This window comes from Engystomops pustulosus, chromosome 9 (genome assembly GCF_040894005.1).
Source record: "Engystomops pustulosus chromosome 9, aEngPut4.maternal, whole genome shotgun sequence".
Taxonomy (NCBI): Eukaryota; Metazoa; Chordata; class Amphibia; order Anura; family Leptodactylidae; genus Engystomops; species Engystomops pustulosus.
This window is the reverse complement of record NC_092419.1, coordinates 5999484-6017588: the sequence shown is the minus strand read 5'-3', so window position 1 is coordinate 6017588 and position 18105 is coordinate 5999484. Positions and strand designations below refer to the sequence as shown.

Below are 18105 nucleotides of genomic sequence, written 5' to 3'. Positions count from 1 at the left end.
GCGTTGCGGTTCAGTGTTGCGTAACTCCAGGCGCAGACAGAAGGCATGAAAAGTCTGGGTAAATCTGAAAAACAATGTAATAAATAGAGGCAGAAGATTATTTGTTTGTCTGCCGGTGATATGTTCATTTATTCCTTCATAGTTTGTTGGTGACACAATAATAAGAACCAATCATTTTGGGTCATTTATCGTAGTAAAATAATCGACCAATTCTGGGTTTTTGGAAGAATCACCTGAAATGTACCTTAAAGGGAAACTGTTACCTCCCTTTTTTATCCCATTAAACTGGCAGCCCCTCGGGGAGGGAATGAAATGTTCTTTCTAGAATTTCTCCTTTAATGGGAAATCTCACTAGAGATGAGCGGAAATCCCATCCCCGGCCAATCATAGACATGGCTCGTTTCTAGGGGCGTCCATTTTTTGGCTGATCCCAAAGTTGAACGTCAGGTCTGCTCATCTCGCCTGCTTTCCTGTAAAAAAAAAAAAAAAGTTGTGTGAAAATGAGCTGAGAAGAGACATATTTTTCCTGAAATGAGTCATGCTTAGAGGCTGCCTGGGACAGTCACTTCAGACGCCCCCATTTTCAGTTCTTTAGTATCTAAACACATTATATTAGGGTGCGGTCACACTCCTGATTTTTGGCTTGAAAAACTGAGCATGTGACCGCACTCTCAAAGATAAGAATCTCATCTTTCAGGTCGCATAGTTGGAATTGCAAGCTGCAGATAAAAATCCAAATTCCACCTTTATTTGACTGCTTGCATCTCTGGTTCTGTAAATCACAGAACCACAAGCCTGATGTGATCTCAGTGATGAGATTTGTTACCTTTAATATTATAAAACTGAAGAGAAGAGTGCCTGAAGTGACACTCGCCTTGCAGCCTCCAAACTTGACTCGTCTCAGGTAAAATATGACTGTTTTCTGCTCATTTTGGAGGAGTTTTTTTTATATATGTAAATGTGAGAGGTTTCCCATAAAGAGGGAATTCTAGAAAGGACATTTTATACCCGGCCTGAGGAGGCTGCTAGCTTAGTGGGGTAAAAGCTGGTGACAGGTTCCCTTTAAATGTCTCTTGTATAAGGAGTGTGTGCACGTAGTCTCTTTCTTTGTCACTGATGAGACAGGAGGCCATTGCTTTTAGATAATCGTGTGCAAACCATATTTGACAGAATGATCAGTGAGATGGAACGGGGCTCCGGCCATCATAGTTCTACATGATGCAAGGAGCCGCTGGGTCAGATCTTAGGTCTTTGTGCCATAGAATAGAGGCAGCACCTGCAGTGACTTGTCTGCTTCTTCTCTGCAGCTTGTTGTGTGACGCGTGACACCGGCCGGGATAACCCCTCCTACTCCAGGAAGCCAAACAACACCCGGGCCCTCCCAATTGTGTGACCCAGAAATCCCTGCCCCTCTGTGTGCACCCGGCCTGAGCAGGGGGCAGCTGCTTTGTATTCCACAGATGAGCCTGGAGGAGGCCACTGACTGCTGAGCTGCCGGTAGGTCGCCAACGCTTCGTACCTTCCTCTTACTCTCCTGTTTGTTACTTTTCTGTTACTTTGTTTCATAAGACGGAAACTTTGTTAGATCTCGGCATGAAACAAGCAGATGCCTGGAATTCTGTGTCCCCAGTCATGTCCCGGCTGTCACTAGTATCATCTTCCCTAACTGCGGTCCCTGCAGACCGTTATCTGCGCCCGATGAGGAACTACTGCAGATCTATAGAGATGGATAGAATAAATGTTATACAGCGCCGTAAAAGTGTCAGGTTATAACAACAAACCCAATAAACAGGGAGATTACAATCCATTGTAAGGAGGAAAACATTGGAGGTTACTGTTTTCTTTTGTTTGACAGCCAAATAATGTACATTAATATTTACGGAACGGTTTCTTATAAAAATGTATTTACTCCCAAAGATTTTATTGTCGTCTTTGGGAGTAAATAAAACCGGCACATGGGGAACAATGGGTCCGGATACAATCCATAAATATCTTGTATGGCAAACGCATGTAAATAAGCCCTGAGGGTTGTGTTCACACGTTGCATTTCAACACAATTGTAGCACAATAGGGGGTAGTTTCTCCCAATCACTTTTATGTTTAGGTCTAAACACATCTGCTATTGGGAGAAGCTTCTAAATTGAAGCACAAGACATGGGGTGATGGCACGCGTGGCGTTTTTGGTCCGTTTTTAGTCAGTTTTTCCCAATTATCTTAATAGATAAACAGGTTGTAAGCAGCCAAACGCATGGTAAACGGCCAAAAACGAACTGAAAACGGATGTTAAAAAACGGACCAATAGGGTGATGGCACACGTGGCGTTTTGAACCCGTTTTTAAACAGTCCGTTAAAAAAATGCATGCGTTTGACCAATTATATTAAATAAAACTGGTCAAAAACGGATGCATTATTTAACGGCCTGCTTAAAAACGGGCCAAAAACGGGTTCCAAACGCCACGTGTGCCATCACCCATACTCGGGGCGTGTTCACACGATGCAGTGCGTCACTTTTTTTTTGTTGCATTCCAAAGGTTCAGCCTTGATCACATGCTGAGGTTACATTGCGTTTTAGCAACTGCAATGGAAACGTAACCCGGGCATGTGATCAAGGCTGAAGCCTTTGGAATGCAACAAAAACGCAACGTGTGAACAGTGTGTGATCGTGGCCCACTGTGTCTCGTTTTGAGAGATGCAAATAATTACACTTGGGGAGGATAAAATATTTCCCCATGGACAACACAGGGGATCCATGAAAGCAGGATTACATTTACATCGCATTTTAATACGCAATACAACCGCGGAGGAGAAGAGATTTACCTAATGACATTGCTGTTAACATTTTCATTTAAAAAATTGGTTTAACAACACATTAACACTGTGTTAACAAATCACAGATGTTATTGCATGTGTTAACATCATGTTAACATTACATTTTGTAAACACAAATGTTTAAAAGCAGTGTAAAACGCAATGAAGATGTCACATGTGATCGCAGCCAGGGCTGTAGGGTTGTGGAGATGTTGTTGACGGAGGTTGGATTTTTCTCGGTCGTGTTATGTCAGGTGACTGCATGCGGGTCGGGTGTTTATTGTATTTTCCTTCCTGCAGTCGGTGACTACTTTATCTTCAGTTCCCAGAACCTCTGCAGATTGTTGTACACACAGGACATTGACTAATTGAACCCGAGAACACGGAGGTCACGTTCACACGTCGTGGGTCTTTGCTCAAACTCTTTGGGGGTCATTTACTAAGGGCCCAATTCGCGTTTTTGCGACGTGTTAACCAAACTTTTCAGTTTTCTGCGGATTTTTTCCCTGTATTGCCCCGGGATTTTGGCGCACGCGATCGTATTGTGGCGCATCGGCATGCACGCGACGGAAATCGGGGGGCGTGGCCGTAAAAAAAAAAACCTGAAGGATTCGGACAAACCGGTGCATTTAAAAAAAAAAAAAAAAAAAGTGTCGCTCACTTACCTTCGCCCAGGATGGCTCGGTGAACTCCAGTACGTTCCGATGCTCTTCAGCGCAGCAGCGACACCTGGTGGACGTCGGAGGAACTACCTTAGTGAATCGCCGGAAGGCCTGAATCCTCCGCACAGAGAACGCGCCGCTGGATCGTGAATGGACCGGGTAAGTAAATCTGCCCCTTTATGTTTTTTTTTTTTTTTGCGACTTTTTAATGTAATTTCATCAACATTTGAAACTGTTACACCCGTTTAGCAAAGTTTGGCACAACAGAGTTTTACACGGCTGCGTCCGATCTTAAATATCCAGATGTCAACGTCTGGAAAAATGTCTCTAATTTTTCCGCAGTTGTTTGTAAAAAGTCACAAATTAGTTTGTCCAGAGCCGGCGCAGGCATGGGGTTTGCTTAAACATTTGAGACTTTTGGATGACGTTTCAGACAAAACGCATTCGCATGCCCAAAACCTTAAAAAGATAACCCAAAAATTAGACACAATGGGGCTCATTTACTAAGGGTTATGCTGCACTTTTGTCGGACTGTGCACGTTCTTCTAGGTATAAGAAGTGTCTGTGCTGCCATTGTGGTGCACACTGCTGCGCTGCCTCCATGTGACGCTTGTAGCCGGGCGCATTCACCTATGATATTACTATTATTATCCTGCATCTTGGGAAAACAAACCTCACCCAGATGAATCACACACGGAAAATGTAGGTCGTTGTCCTTGGGCACAAGTGGCATGTGACAGAGGGAATGGCTTGGGCTCCGAATCATGTGATCCGTGGTTACTTGAGCAAGTGCATCTGTGTATCTAAGGCGAGAGAATGCAGCGGATCCTGAATGGTCAGAGCTGGAACATCTTAGTCATTGCAGAATTCAATAACTTGCTACAAAAAACTGCTTCATCTGGGTCAGTGCTCCCTGAACCCTGACCCCCCTACAGCAAAGCATTGGTCAGTCTGTACAGCACAAGGCTGCATTCACTCATATGGACTGCAGTTACATGGAGGATGAGTGACCCGACACTTACACTATCACAGCCTGATGATGCCGAGGCTCAGGGCATTTAGTTCATTGATTGGGACAACATTCATGGCTTTAATATGATGTGTAAAGATCATTTGTATCCCATTACTTTACGGAGTTATTGCTGTCTTAGCTCCTATCACTCATTGATGATCAGTGTAAGACTCCAGAGTGTGAGCGGGGACTCTCTGAGCAGACACTTCATGATTCCTCTGTGCTGTGAGATGTTGTGTGCTGACAATGTGCTTAGATTATCAGAGTCCAGGGTTTATTTACACTTTTATTTACCTTCTGAAGATTCTACTAGTATCTGACACATGGAAAAAGAAAGAGGAGATGGATATAAGACACAATGACATACTCTCCATGCTACTGAGAACAGTGTATAAGTGGGCTGATACAGGACCAGGACCTGCCTTGCAATGCAAATAAACTACAGGGAATCTGTCCCATCATAGTGAGGAGTTTACGGTCAGGTCCAGGGAAACCGAATTGTAAAGAGAACAGCAGGAGAGGATTATCACTGGTGGGAAAGGCAGAGGACGGATCATGGAGAGCAGAGTCGTGATGTTTTGCCTTGGGAGCCAGTAGATCATTGGAGACCGGGTCTGGTCAGGTCAAGTCTGAGCCAAATGATTGGGTTGGGAACAGAGTGTAGTTTGTCGAAGAACAGGTTGGAGGAAAGGTAGGAAGATGGTTCCAGATGGACATGTTGTTCCAGGGGTTTGAGGCGAATGGAGGTAGTGAGATGGAGCGATAGTTCAGATGGGTCCAGAGATGCTTCTTCAGGATGGGGGTGACAGGTGCACGTGTACAGGAAGATTTGAAGTGTGAAGCGAAGTCCCCAGCAGAGATGAGAGAGGTAAGTGGAGGTGCTGGAGGGGGGAGTAGGGAGTTAAAGGTAGAATATACTTGTCTGGGGTTGTGAGATGGCGGTGTTATAGAAGGCAGGAGATTCTCAGAGACGTCCTACATGGGTGTATATGGTGAATATTTGGCCCCTATTCACCCGCTGGAAGTTAATAGTTCCTTTTGCCCCTCCTGGGATTGTATACACTTTTATATGATTGTCTTCCTGTGCTGTGGCCAGAGATATTGGGGGGCATTCACACCACACTTGCAGTACATGGCTATTTCTGTAGCTTTTTCATCCATCCCCCATCCGCTGGTGACGGGTTTGTCATGTGAGGGCTGTCATTGACAAAAAGCTGCCGACTACTACAAGTCAGATCAGGGATTTGTGTAATGGTCACCAGTCACATGCCGGACTTCTGTCTGAAACTTGATTACACAGCCGGAGCCTCTAAATGTGTGAGCGCCTGGTGCTCCGAAAACAACAGACACATTAAGAGGAAGGAGAAGAACAAGTGTGACCAGGAGCCGCAGAACCGGTGACCACAATTATACATGACACATAATATCTGATACATGACACATAGTATCTTATACATGACACGTAATATCTGGTACATGACACATAATATCTGATACATGACACATAATATCTGATACATGACACATATCATTGCGTCTCATCAGCCCTGACCTAGGGAGGAGGCTGAGTCCCGGTTATTCTGCAGCCCCATCTCCCTTCTCATTATAACTACTTGGACTATGAGAAGGGTTTTTACTCTACTCGGCTTCTGTCTCCCCAGGACCTTGTGACGTCTCATACCCGAAGAAACGATGAAACCAAAAGTGGTCTACAAACCGGTGAGTGATTATTATTATTATTGATGTAAATCGCCAGAAGTTTCGCACATGTATAATCTCACACGGAAATACTTCTCAATTAATGTACATTTATGGAATATTTGCATATCACAAGATATTTTACTGATTAACTGAATGACCCCCTTTTCCTCCCGTCCATTGTTACAGCCAAATCCAGACAATAAGAGACCCCTGATCTAGGCTGCTTTTTTTTTGACTACCATTGAAGTGAATTGAAGTTACATGAAAAGGTTGTACAATAATGAGTGGTTTTAAAGGGGTTGTATCAAGTTTGCTTGTTACCCCTTACACTCGGTGAGGGTCTGACTTCTGGGACCAGCATCGATCATGAGATGGACCACAAGCAATCTGGAGACAGGGGGTCTAGGTCCAGCACGAACACTGACGCTCCACTCCGCTCTACCTCCGGTGCTCCCATTCCCTCAGTGAGAGTGCTGGATATATCTGGGCGCTGGGCTCAGCAATTTCTGGAGCTCCCATAGAATTTCTGGAGCTGCAGGAAACAAGCTTAACCAGCTCCTCCACCGATTAGATTATTATCCACTATCCCTACAACATCTTTGCAGGTGTTGACTGCATGTAAGACATTGAGGACAGGTTCACTACACAAAAAGCTGAGATGACCATTAGTTGCGGCCTATATCCTGTGCACTCCACACAATATATCATCACAAGAGGCAAATGATCACATTTGGAGCCTCGGACCCCGGATTGCTGTCTTTAAATCTTCTGTTATTGTGTCTCCTCCTCAGATTTCCTCGCCAGAGATAGAAGATCATGTCGTATACATGGGCCGCTTACAGAACAACGCTCGCAGGGTAGGTCCACTCCCGAAATGTATACTGCTTTAGCTATACAAAAAGCGCTGATCCTTTTAAATATCACTATTGGGTCCGTGGTGCTCAGAAATTCATAAACATGGCTTCATTGTTCGTCCTGTAGAAATGGACCCAAATGTTGGTCCAATGCCACAGACTGAACGCAGAGGACCGGAGTCCTTAAATCACACAGAAATATGATGCAAGGACCCTGTCTGTCGCCGGAGGGACTTTAACAGACCTTACAGTCTCAGCACTGCCCTTTGTCAGAAAGGGAGTCCTTGCATTGTAGTTGTGTATGATGCAAGGACTCCCGTCCTGTGCAGTGTGTTCAGTATGTGAGCTGGTACAAGCACACTGGTTGGTTTCCATGGGCTGCACACATTGTTCTGCAGCCGGCTTATGATCAGCATCAGTAGACGTTATATTAGGACGATCATAACGGACAAGGAAGACGAGAAGCGGTTACATCCCTGTGTAATCGACCAAATTGTATATCGGACCCATGCAGCGTGTCTTACAGTGGATGATATTGATGTGTTTCAGTACTACCAGTGCGCGTTGGTCATCGCCATCCTGGTCACTGTGCTCTTCTGTCTTATGGCCGCGCAGCTTCTGCTCTTCCCGCTGCTCTGTACAAGCTCAACGGAGAAGTCGGTCAGTCCGGATAACAGCTGTAGCGACCCCTGCAGGTGAGGCAGATAATAACATTACCTTTCTATTAGTTTTTGCAATGGGTTGTCCAGGAAAGGAACAAAGTCACATCTGTCCTTGGGCTTTATCTTATGTTGCAGTTCAGTCCGATACATTTGTATCGGTTTGTCCTGTTTCTGGTATAAATTATAGGTATGTTGAAACCCAAAACTCACAACCTAACAATTCAGTGACACTGACTACTGTATGTAATGAAGATTTAGGCAGGAATTGTCAGGATCACAGCGATGTCCTTCTATATTCGGAGAGATTCTGCATTGCACAGGAACGGACCCGTGAATGCTGGATATGTAAGGAGTCATGTGGGCGGAGAACAGTCACGCTGGTTTTATGTCCCATAGGGCAAGTACATTATCACAAGCTGCTTCAGCCGTCCAAACGATTGCACAAACCTCAGTGCATTTATTTGGACCGTGGTGATAGAATTAAAATATATCAGTAGCTTACAAAAAGTTGTAGAGTGCAATACACATGCACTCTCGGCTCTGATGAGAAATGCACGTGTATTATATGGGGGAGGGGAGAAGTTGTGGGAACATAAAAGATCTGGCAATTTAAATCACTGGGTTTGGCCGACATATGTGTAATATTTATGGGGTTCTTTGAGGTTTGTTCTGCCAGGAAATATCCTGTTTCTAGAAGTTTCTCTATCCATGCATGCTCAGCTGAGCCAAGTGTGCATGTCTATATGGAAGGTCAGGGAAGAAGCTTCAAAGATGTCAGTATGCGAATGCTGTAGTCCGGCTATTTTTGGGATGACTATAACTCCTATCATCTCCATTAGTTTGGTCCTAGTAGAAAGCATTCCTGAAGGGTTGGAGTATTCCTCCAACGCCACCATCAATCCGTCCGTATATCAGAGCTGGAAGAACCTCCTGAGCCAAGCCCAGAGCAGCGTGGACATTGCCTCGTTCTACTGGACTCTGACGAATAAGGACACCCACACCAATCATTCCTCCGCCAGTCAGGTGACCCTTCATTATAAGACTTGCAAAACTTCCTTCCTTTGTGTTCTAATTTCCTAATATTGTCGTGTGTCAAGGATGATGCCACTTTCTTACGGTAAGTGGAGATCTTGTCTTAAAGGAGCCTGGAAAGACTGCAACAAATGTGCAGGATAAGAACTACAAACCTTATCCTGTCCTGACATGTCATGCACAGATACGTCACAGCTCACACATTCTCATCCTTTGCTCCTCCAGATAGTCACTGCTAGATGAAAAGGCTGAAGTCCTATGTGTTTTACAGGGGGAAGAAATCCTACAAGAAATGATGAAATTAAAGCAGCGGGGGGTCCGTCTAAGAGTTGCTGTCAATCCTTCAGGATCCAAGGCAAAAGACGCCGACATCGATGCCCTCAGAGACAGCGGTGAGGACCCGCAGGAGTCCGTGATAATATAAATAGGAATAATGTTAAAGACCATCTACCACTAGGATGAAAGATTGCATGCAAATGAGCCTCAGTGGCTTCAGGCTCTATTAACAGACCCGCAGTCCTCCATCCTGGTGGTAGATGCCCTTTAAGGCAACCAAAAACCTAGATCACATGTGTGACTGGTTTCCTTCTGCCTCCCCTTGGGATATCTTGGGATATTACAACACCTTTTACTCCACCTTTTGCTAAATAGAATCTGCAGTTCTGACCATATTAAGCTGTAGCCATGCATTTATATTCCAGGAATGTAGCTGGACTCTGGTGCACTGGTGTGTGACAGCTCTTCACTGTACTGCTGCACGGCTGTAGTTGGCTTCTGTTTGAATATTGCAGCAGTACATTACAAATCTGAAACGCCAGAGAGCTTGAAGTCCAGCTACAATCCAGGAATTTAAATGCATTTTGACAATCCTGCTGCTACTAACACACAAATGTAGAGTCACACGGTTCATCCGAGGCCATTACCCAACTCGGTGAACAGCTTTGCATGGTAAAGAATTAATTTAAGACAGTTTGTATGGTTTAAAGTCTATGGCATAAACCAACTATAAATGCACATCCCTGACTTCTCTTCTCCGTGTTTGGGTCCAGGAGCTGAGGTCCGGGTTGTAAATCTCCCCCGCATGACCAATGGCGTGCTGCACACCAAATTCTGGGTGGTGGATGGCAAACACATATATATCGGCAGCGCCAACATGGACTGGAGGTCACTGACGCAGGTAATTCCCCGATTTCCATCTTACGGTCCGGTTTAGGCGTCTTTCGTGTCGTCTTATTTGTTCTACTTTGCTTTTAGGTGAAAGAATTGGGCACCGCGGTCTATAACTGCACTTGTCTGGCCCAAGATTTGGGTAAAATCTTTGATGCTTATTGGGTACTCGGTCAGGACAATGCGACTATCCCTTCCCCGTGGCCGGACACGTTCTCCACCACTTACAACAAAGAAACTCCACTGGAAGTGTCTCTGAACAGCACGGCGTCCCTGGTGTATCTGTCTGTAAGTATCAGCCATCACATCCGGAGTATTAGGACATGGCCGCACATGCTCAGTATTGTCCTCTCTTCTGTTATATCAGAGCTCACCCCCGCCACTGTCTGCCAAGGGGAGAACCGATGATATAGACTCCATCCTCAGTGTTATAGATGACGCCAAGAAGTTTGTGTACATCTCTGTCATGGACTACACACCCACAGAGGAGTTCTCTAAACCACGGAGGTAATGGAGATGATACATGGAATGGAAGTGTTTAGGATCAGCCAGGACTCGTAGGTAGATCTGTAGCATCACATTAAAGGTGTTGGCCATCCTATCACATTAGTTGCCCATGCGCTTTTGCTGCCTTTTAATAATAATCTCTGAATGTTCATCAAGTGATTCAGCAGTCCTGCTACTTACTTTAGCGCTCTCTGTAGCTTTTCCAGGATTTGATTACACGTCTGAGCTCTGCTGAGTAGGAGGAGTTGCAGGAGGAGAGTTATGACTTATCCTGCTCCCTCCCCTCTCCCTGTGTCTGTCAGCGAGGACAAACTATGAGTGATAGAGGCACAGTGAGATTAGGACAGACTGAAGGAGTAGAAAGGAAGTGTTATATATATATATATATATATATATATATATATATATATATATATAATATGGAGAGGGAAAAATGGTGAGAAAGGAGGCAAAGACACAGGTACATTATATATATATACTACACAGAGACCTGTCTAATGGAAGAGAATTGAGAAGTGGCCAACCCCTTTAAAAATTGTGATATTTCTGTGCTGTTCAGCTGCCTCTACTCATGGCTGAAGTGGGGCCCCAAAATATAACTATTTTATGAACAATAAATAACAATAATAACACTTTGTAGCTACATACAGTAGGTAAGTGTCTGTAATATGGGGCTGTAGGAGAACTTTATAGGAGATGACAGGGAGATGGATGATAGAAGATAAATATGAAAGATGATACAAATGTATAGATAGATGATAGATTCATAGATGCAGAAATATAAAGTAGATTATAGATGGATTTAGTAGAAGAGAGATGAAGATTGATAAATAGATCAGAGAAGATGTATAGATGGGAAATAGACACTTTATAGGAGATGTATAGACAGGAGATATATAGGGGTATTAAAAGAGCAATACATCCTCTGCCCACATGCAGGGGGCCCCTTCAAGACAGGGGACCCAGGGCAAATGCCCAGTTTGCCGCCCCCTAACGCCAGCCCTGGCTCTGCTACATCCCACTTTCCTGGTCCCCTACGGTTCACTTCCTCTCCCGCTTCCTTGTGTTTGCAGGTACTGGCCAGCGATAGACAATCATCTGAGAAAAGCCGTGTACGAGAGACATGTGACCGTCCGACTCCTTATCAGCTGCTGGGGAAATACTAAGCCGAATATGTTCCCCTTCCTGCAGTCCCTCGCTGCCCTGCAGAGCAACAAGTCCCACTACGACATAGAGGTGGTAGGTGTTCCCCTGCGTCCTCCTGATTCCTTTAGGCTGCACGCGCTGCCTCCTGCTGCAGATTTGTTGAAGATTTTCCCGCTCCCATAGACTTCAGTGTAAAAAAAAACACATACAAAATTCGGTGATGCGGCACAAGGAAAGTATCGCGACCATTATGTTATTTTCCGCACTGAGCAACAATGTCTGCGAAGGAAACAAATGCTTTGTCTTTATTGCTGTCACTTTAGTCCCAGTGTATTACACTTCATAATCTGCACCCACATCCTAGAAGATAATATTGTATCTGTGGCCACAGTATGTGTCAGCGTGTATAACTTCCAGGTAAGGCCATTTCCACCAGTCCTGGAGCTAATCTTTAGATAATTCAGCAGAAAAGTCGATAGGATGACAACCACGTGTGGCTGTGGCCCAATGGCCACGTAGTGTTGTAGGGAGGACTCATTCATATGATCACTGCATCGCTGCCACATTGTCTGGTCACAAAAAAACATGCATGTTCGTAGTTCACGGACCAACCAGTGTGCAGAGGATGGGACTCCATGCATCATAGGGATATATGATGCAAGGAGTCCCCTCACATTTGCATGCTGTGTTACATGCATCATATATCAATGAATATCCCCATCCTCGGAGCTGTGGTTGCTCTGTGAAATGTGCCGCCGTGCAGTCTGTGAGTAACAGAACAACGATGTGCTTTAGCCCTTCGAGGGCATTTCCACCAACTGATTTGGACACACATGTCTTTTGTAAACAGCATAATAGTTTATGGGTTGTTATGAGGTTGCTGATTCCAGACATTATAAAAATTTCTACAAGCCAAATGCAAGTTTGCATATAATTATGGAAAATAATGCATTTATTTATCCCCTTTTTTCTCTTTCCTGTGCAGAAAATCTTTGTAGTTCCAGCATCTGAAGAGCAGAAACACATCCCCTTTGCCCGTGTGAATCACAACAAGTATATGGTGACGGACAGAGTGGCGTATATAGGCAAGTATATAGCAGCACGCATTAAATAACAGAACTTAAAGGAAATGTACCACCAGGATGAAGGATTGTAAACCAAGCACACTTACATGCTGGTGCATCTGGTAGGATCTGCTTTTCTTTCAGTTTCTTATGCCCTTGTATTTTACATGGAAATGAGCCCTAGGGGCACCGGGTACCATAGCTGCTAATTGAGTCGGAGCCCCAGAGGGGGCACACACCAGCGTGAAAGTGTGATTGGTTTATAATGCTTCATCCTGGTGGTAGATTTCCTTTGTCATGTAGGGTATGAAATATTTTTTTCTAGCATTTCCTGTTTTATGTATAAACCCGGACACAAGGCCCAGGAGTGTTTAGTTCTTTCTGTAATTCCTGGATGACACAATTGCAATTTTTTTTTCTCAGTTTTTGACCCATTACTGACTTTGTGTTCTTTTAGGGACCTCCAACTGGGCTGGAGATTACTTCATCCGTACGGCCGGATCCGCAATCGTGGTGAATCAGACCGGCACGGCCAACGCCACAAACTCCCTGCAGAAACAACTGGAGGCCGTGTTCATGAGAGACTGGACCTCCGACTACAGCCATTCATTCCACTCTCTGACCTCCTACAAGGAAAAGTGCATCTTCTAGGAGGGTCCTTGCATCAGAGACTCCTGACATTGTGGAGGCGAAGAAATACAATAAGGGGCTTCAACCCAAACTACAGATCAAAAAGCGAGCACAAGGATTTCTAGCTGTTACTACTGGCTTCCATTTGCACTTTGAGGATTTTTTTCTGTTACCGATGCAAGGTCAGCACCTTCTTATACCCGGGGTGAGAGCCTTCGGGGTCCCGTAGGGACTGCAAGAACAAATATACTTCACCTCCAACCTGCTGGAAACTTCTCAACTCAATGGGGGATATTTATCATACGCAGCCTCTTGATGTATTGTGCTGCCAGCAGCGCAGCGTTTATCCTACGCCAGGCCCTACGCAGCCGGCGACTTTTCACGTATGAAAAGTCGCCGGCAGCAGCGAGTGCGCAGGCGCGGGGACAGTAACTCCCTGCGTCGGCCCACTCCCGGCCGGACGCGCCCTCCGCTCGGCCGGCCACGCCCCCCAACCCCCCCCCCCTTCCCTTCAAGCCCACTGGCGTGAAGGTGGCGGATTGGGGAAAATAATCGCATAAGCTAGCATTTGTGATTATTTCTGGGCCTCTGTGCCACTGGCGGTGCGTAGAGGTCCTGATAAATATCCCCCAATGTGACTATGGGACTTTTTATGGGGAACAAATGGATTAGTTGATTGATGCTGGAATAGAGTAACTGCGTGTACTGGGGAGGTGGAGGTACAAATTACTTCAATAAAGAATACAAATTGTAAGTCGTCTTGTGTGTAAAGGAGACAGTAAGTGACCCTAATTGATAGGATAGGGGAATGTTTGATTTCTGGGGGTCCGATCAGTGGGACACATGGAATGGCCATCATATTGGATGCGAACTATGGGGCCGTACCAGATGGTGCACATTATTGGAGGTAGCCCCCATTCTAGCGATCACCGGTGGTCCCAGCACTTGGGGTCCCAGCGCTCAGACCTCAGACACTTCTCTTGTGTCTTAAATGGAACAACCTCTTCAATACCAGAAAATAAGTCCATACGATATAATAATAACCAGGAAACCTCGTAGTTATTTGTGCTTTGTGGTCTTTTAATTTACACAAAATATGAATATTCTGACCCTTGTTACATAAATCTTACATTTTCTGGTTAGGATTGTGAAGTCCAGCAGATTCGGGGCGGCGCCTCTATGAGGTCATGTGGTTTACTTGGCGATACGGTCTGTAAGGCGGCGCGTTGTGTGATACGCAGATCCACAGACGCTCCGGACAGTTTTCAGTGCCAGTCTTCTCCTCCTCCATGCCGTGGCAGACTCTGTCCATCGGTGGCGCTGTCCTCTGTTGTTGGGTTTGGACCTGTAGGTAACATATTGATTGTTAATCAAATTCCTCTACATTTCTCCTCTATCCCCAGCACCAGGTTTGACTGTCACCAAAATTATATCTTACGTCTCTTAAGGGGATAAATCTGAATGTGTTTATCTCCCCTGCATTGAACAAGTTCCTGCTGCTTTGCAGATACAATAAATATAAGCCCCCGGGGGGAGTGTTCCCCAAAAAACTGCCCTGGGCCTGTACAAAATGTAACCCTTTAATGAAGAGTCATCTCCTGCACAGGATCCTGGTAGATGGGACACTGGGGATGTCCTAGGTCTAGGACGACTCTCAGGGACTACAGAACAATGGGATAAGGTCATTTGCAGCATCGGTGATGTTGGGTCTGGTGGTCACATGACCCGTTTTTAGCTCCGTCCTATTAAAGTGAATGTGGGATGAATTGCAATACCAAGCACAACCACTGCACCATGTGAGGCGCTGTGCAGACTGTAAAGAGGCCGCAGCACTCCAGTCACTCTGGTACCTTCACCGATCCCCAATCCTAAGGGAAGATGACAATGGATACACATGTAACACATCACTCAGCAGGTCACACGCACCTCTGGTTTCCTATTGGTTGTCTTCTCCTCTGCGTTGGATTTGCTTGGAGATAGACGTGAGAACCTGGAGGACTGGGGCGGCCGATCAGTTTTCAGGTCATGATGATTATCCAACAGGGCGGCTCTAATCTCATCCCCCGACTCTGGAAGAAGAGGATTGATGTGACCTGATGCATCATGTGGAGCGTCCCTTGTCTTCTGGTGGTGAGAAGCTTGGCCGGTCATATTGTAGAGACCTCCTTCAGCATAGTCTTCAACAAGGAGACCAGTCATCTCCTCAATCCATCTTTCTACCTCCTCTCCATCAGTAATGTCAATCACTATGTGATTTTGATGATAACTGGGGGAGCGTAAACCACCCGGTGGCTCTGGTTGGGTGGTACCATAGCGGTTCTGCTGCGACAGCAAATAGTATCTTGTGCTCCTATAATGAGTCTTCATATGCTGGAGAGAAATGAATGGATGCTTCAGCGCTGTATCGGGACTTATCCTCTTGTTGGAGTCCCAGGTCAGCATCATCTTCATGAGCTCCACCATGTTCTTCAGGTCCGAGTGTTCAGCCAGGACTTCCGACTGTGGGTAACAGGTTCTGGTTCTGTACATTAGTTCTATCTGCTCGAGGGATCTCAACACATATTTCCGTCTTTCAATAGTTTTCACATTCTGATGTTCTCCTTCGGCTTTCATGCTCCATTGGATTTGTCTTTGGGCGTCCACCTTGTACTGGAAGAACCAGAGGGCTTTCCGTGCCGCATTCAGGAGATAGTTGTCCGGCATCCCGAGGGTATCACATATGTATCTAATCTGGTCGTATTCATTATTTCCAGGGTAAAGGGGAGAACCAAAGTGGAGCTCAGCAATAATACAACCCAGGGACCACATATCCAACGTCTCCGAGAAAGGCAAACCAAGGAGGATTTCCGGAGCTCTGTAGAAGCGCGATTGTATGTAGGGTTCCCTCACGTGTTTCACCTCAGATAAAATGCTGGCCGACCCAAAATCAATGACTTTCACTCTAAATGGATATTGTAGGTGATCTACTAGTACTATATTCTCCGGCTTCAGGTCTGAGTGGATAATGGAGAGCTCTTTTAACTTGGACAGGGCCTCTAGTACCTGAGCGGTGATGGTTCTGATGTGTCGTAAGGGAATCGGATCGAATCCAATCTCCTTCTGGTATTCGTACAAGTTCTGCTGCAGAAGCTCAAAGACCAAACAAAAATGATCCAGGACTTGGAAATGTTCATAGAAACGTACGAGATGAGAGGCGTCTGGGTCGACCTGCCGGATCACATGAAGTATCTTGAGCTCGTTGGTGATCACGCGGCTCCTCGTGTCGTTATTCTTCATGATCTTGATGGCCACCAGTTCTCCTGTTTCTATTCTCTGGGCTTTTAGTACTTTTCCAAACGTCCCTTTCCCCAGTTCCTCGATGACATGGTAGCAGTCATTTCTGGAGGGGGGGGAAGCCATGCCGGATCACAACACAACAGCCCCGATCCAGGAGAAGTGGCCGACCATGATGGAGAACCTGCAAAGAGTCCTTAGAACTCAGCCGCATCATAATCAGGGGAGTTCCGGGGTTACCATAGGTGACAGGAGGGAACCCACATTCCAATCAGTCATGTGACCTCAAAATGGCAACAAAAATAATAAAATATGTTGTAGAGTTACATTGGGGGGTCGATGAGGGGAGGTGACCAATGTAGGGGGCATTATACTATGTGGGGACCATGAAGGTCGATATTATACTACACTTGTGGGTGGGACAATGGGTGTGGTTAAAAAAAGGGGGGAGGGGATTTTGTCCCTCTTTCTCTTGCCCAAAAGGTGGGAGGTAGGTAGTACAAAGTTATACAATATACTTCATGCATCGATTCCTCCTGGTTTTCTAGATCTCTGCTTCATGTAATACTTCCTGTGTGATCCCCGGTCATGTGATAAGCAGAAAACAGGGGGTCACTAAAAATTACATTTTTAACCAAGTTTTTATGTTAAACATATTTATGTCACAGCTTATCCCCTCCCCCTCCCTGTACAATGACCTCTATATAGATAACACTGACCCATCATTACATCACTACTGACAATAGATGATGTCACAGCTTATCCCCTCCTCCTCCCTGTACAATGACCTCTATATAGATAACACTGACCCATCATTACATCACTACTGACAATAGATGATGTCACAGCTTATCTCCTCCCCCTCCTCCCTGTACAATGACCTCTATATAGATAACACTGACCCATCATTACATCACTACTGACAATAGATGATGTCACAGCTTATCTCCTCCCCCTCCCTGTACAATGACCCCTATATAGATAACACTGACCCATCATTACATCACTACTGACAATAGATGATGTCACAGCTTATCTCCTCCTCCTCCCTGTACAATGACCTCTATATAGATAGCACTGACCCATCATTACATCACTACTGACAATAGATGTTGTCACAGCTTATCTCCTCCCCCTCCCTGTACAATGACCTCTATATAGATAACACTGACCCATCATTACATCACTACTGACAATAGATGATGTCACAGCTTATCTCCTCCCCCTCCCTGTACAATGACCTCTATATAGATAACACTGACCCATCATTACATCACTACTGACAATAGATGATGTCACAGCTTATCACCTCCTCCTCCCTGTACAATGACCTCTATATAGATAACACTGACCCATCATTACATCACTACTGACAATAGATGATGTAACAGCTTATCTCCTCCCCCTCCCTGTACAATGACCTCTATATAGATAACACTGACCCATCATTACATCACTACTGACAATAGATGATGACACAGCTTATCTCCTCCTCCTCCCTTTACAATGACCTCTATATAGATAACACTGACCCATCATTACATCACTACTGACAATAGATGATGTCACAGCTTATCTCCTCCCCCT

The 18105-nt window shown here is 45.3% G+C and overlaps 2 protein-coding genes across 4 annotated transcripts; one reads left to right on the top strand and one right to left on the bottom strand.

The window, feature by feature from the left end:
* The first annotated feature begins 760 nt into the window (after positions 1-760).
* PLD3 (phospholipase D family member 3) lies at positions 761-13739 on the top strand. 3 transcript variants are annotated; one of them, XM_072125787.1, is made up of 13 exons: positions 761-904; positions 1308-1497; positions 6144-6201; positions 6975-7040; positions 7587-7732; positions 8539-8722; positions 9003-9123; positions 9781-9908; positions 9986-10186; positions 10266-10405; positions 11479-11644; positions 12537-12636; positions 13073-13739. In XM_072125787.1, the coding sequence occupies exons 3-13, from the start codon at positions 6175-6177 to the stop codon at positions 13264-13266; spliced, it is 1473 nt and encodes a 490-aa protein (XP_071981888.1). In that variant the 5' UTR covers positions 761-904; positions 1308-1497; positions 6144-6174; the 3' UTR covers positions 13267-13739. The 3 variants fall into 3 exon arrangements, with proteins under 3 accessions (XP_071981888.1, XP_071981889.1, XP_071981890.1); XM_072125788.1 differs by lacking the exons at positions 761-904; positions 1308-1497 and adding an exon at positions 5791-5879; XM_072125789.1 differs by lacking the exons at positions 761-904; positions 1308-1497 and adding an exon at positions 5829-5912.
* A 1709-nt stretch (positions 13740-15448) lies between these two features.
* Positions 15449-16718, bottom strand: HIPK4 (homeodomain interacting protein kinase 4). The gene is made up of 2 exons (XM_072124733.1): positions 15531-16718; positions 15449-15465 (listed from the first exon to the last, which is right to left on the bottom strand). Exons 1-2 carry the CDS (start codon positions 16642-16644, stop codon positions 15449-15451), a joined length of 1131 nt encoding a protein of 376 aa, XP_071980834.1. The 5' UTR covers positions 16645-16718.
* Between the last annotated feature and the right edge of the window lie 1387 nt (positions 16719-18105).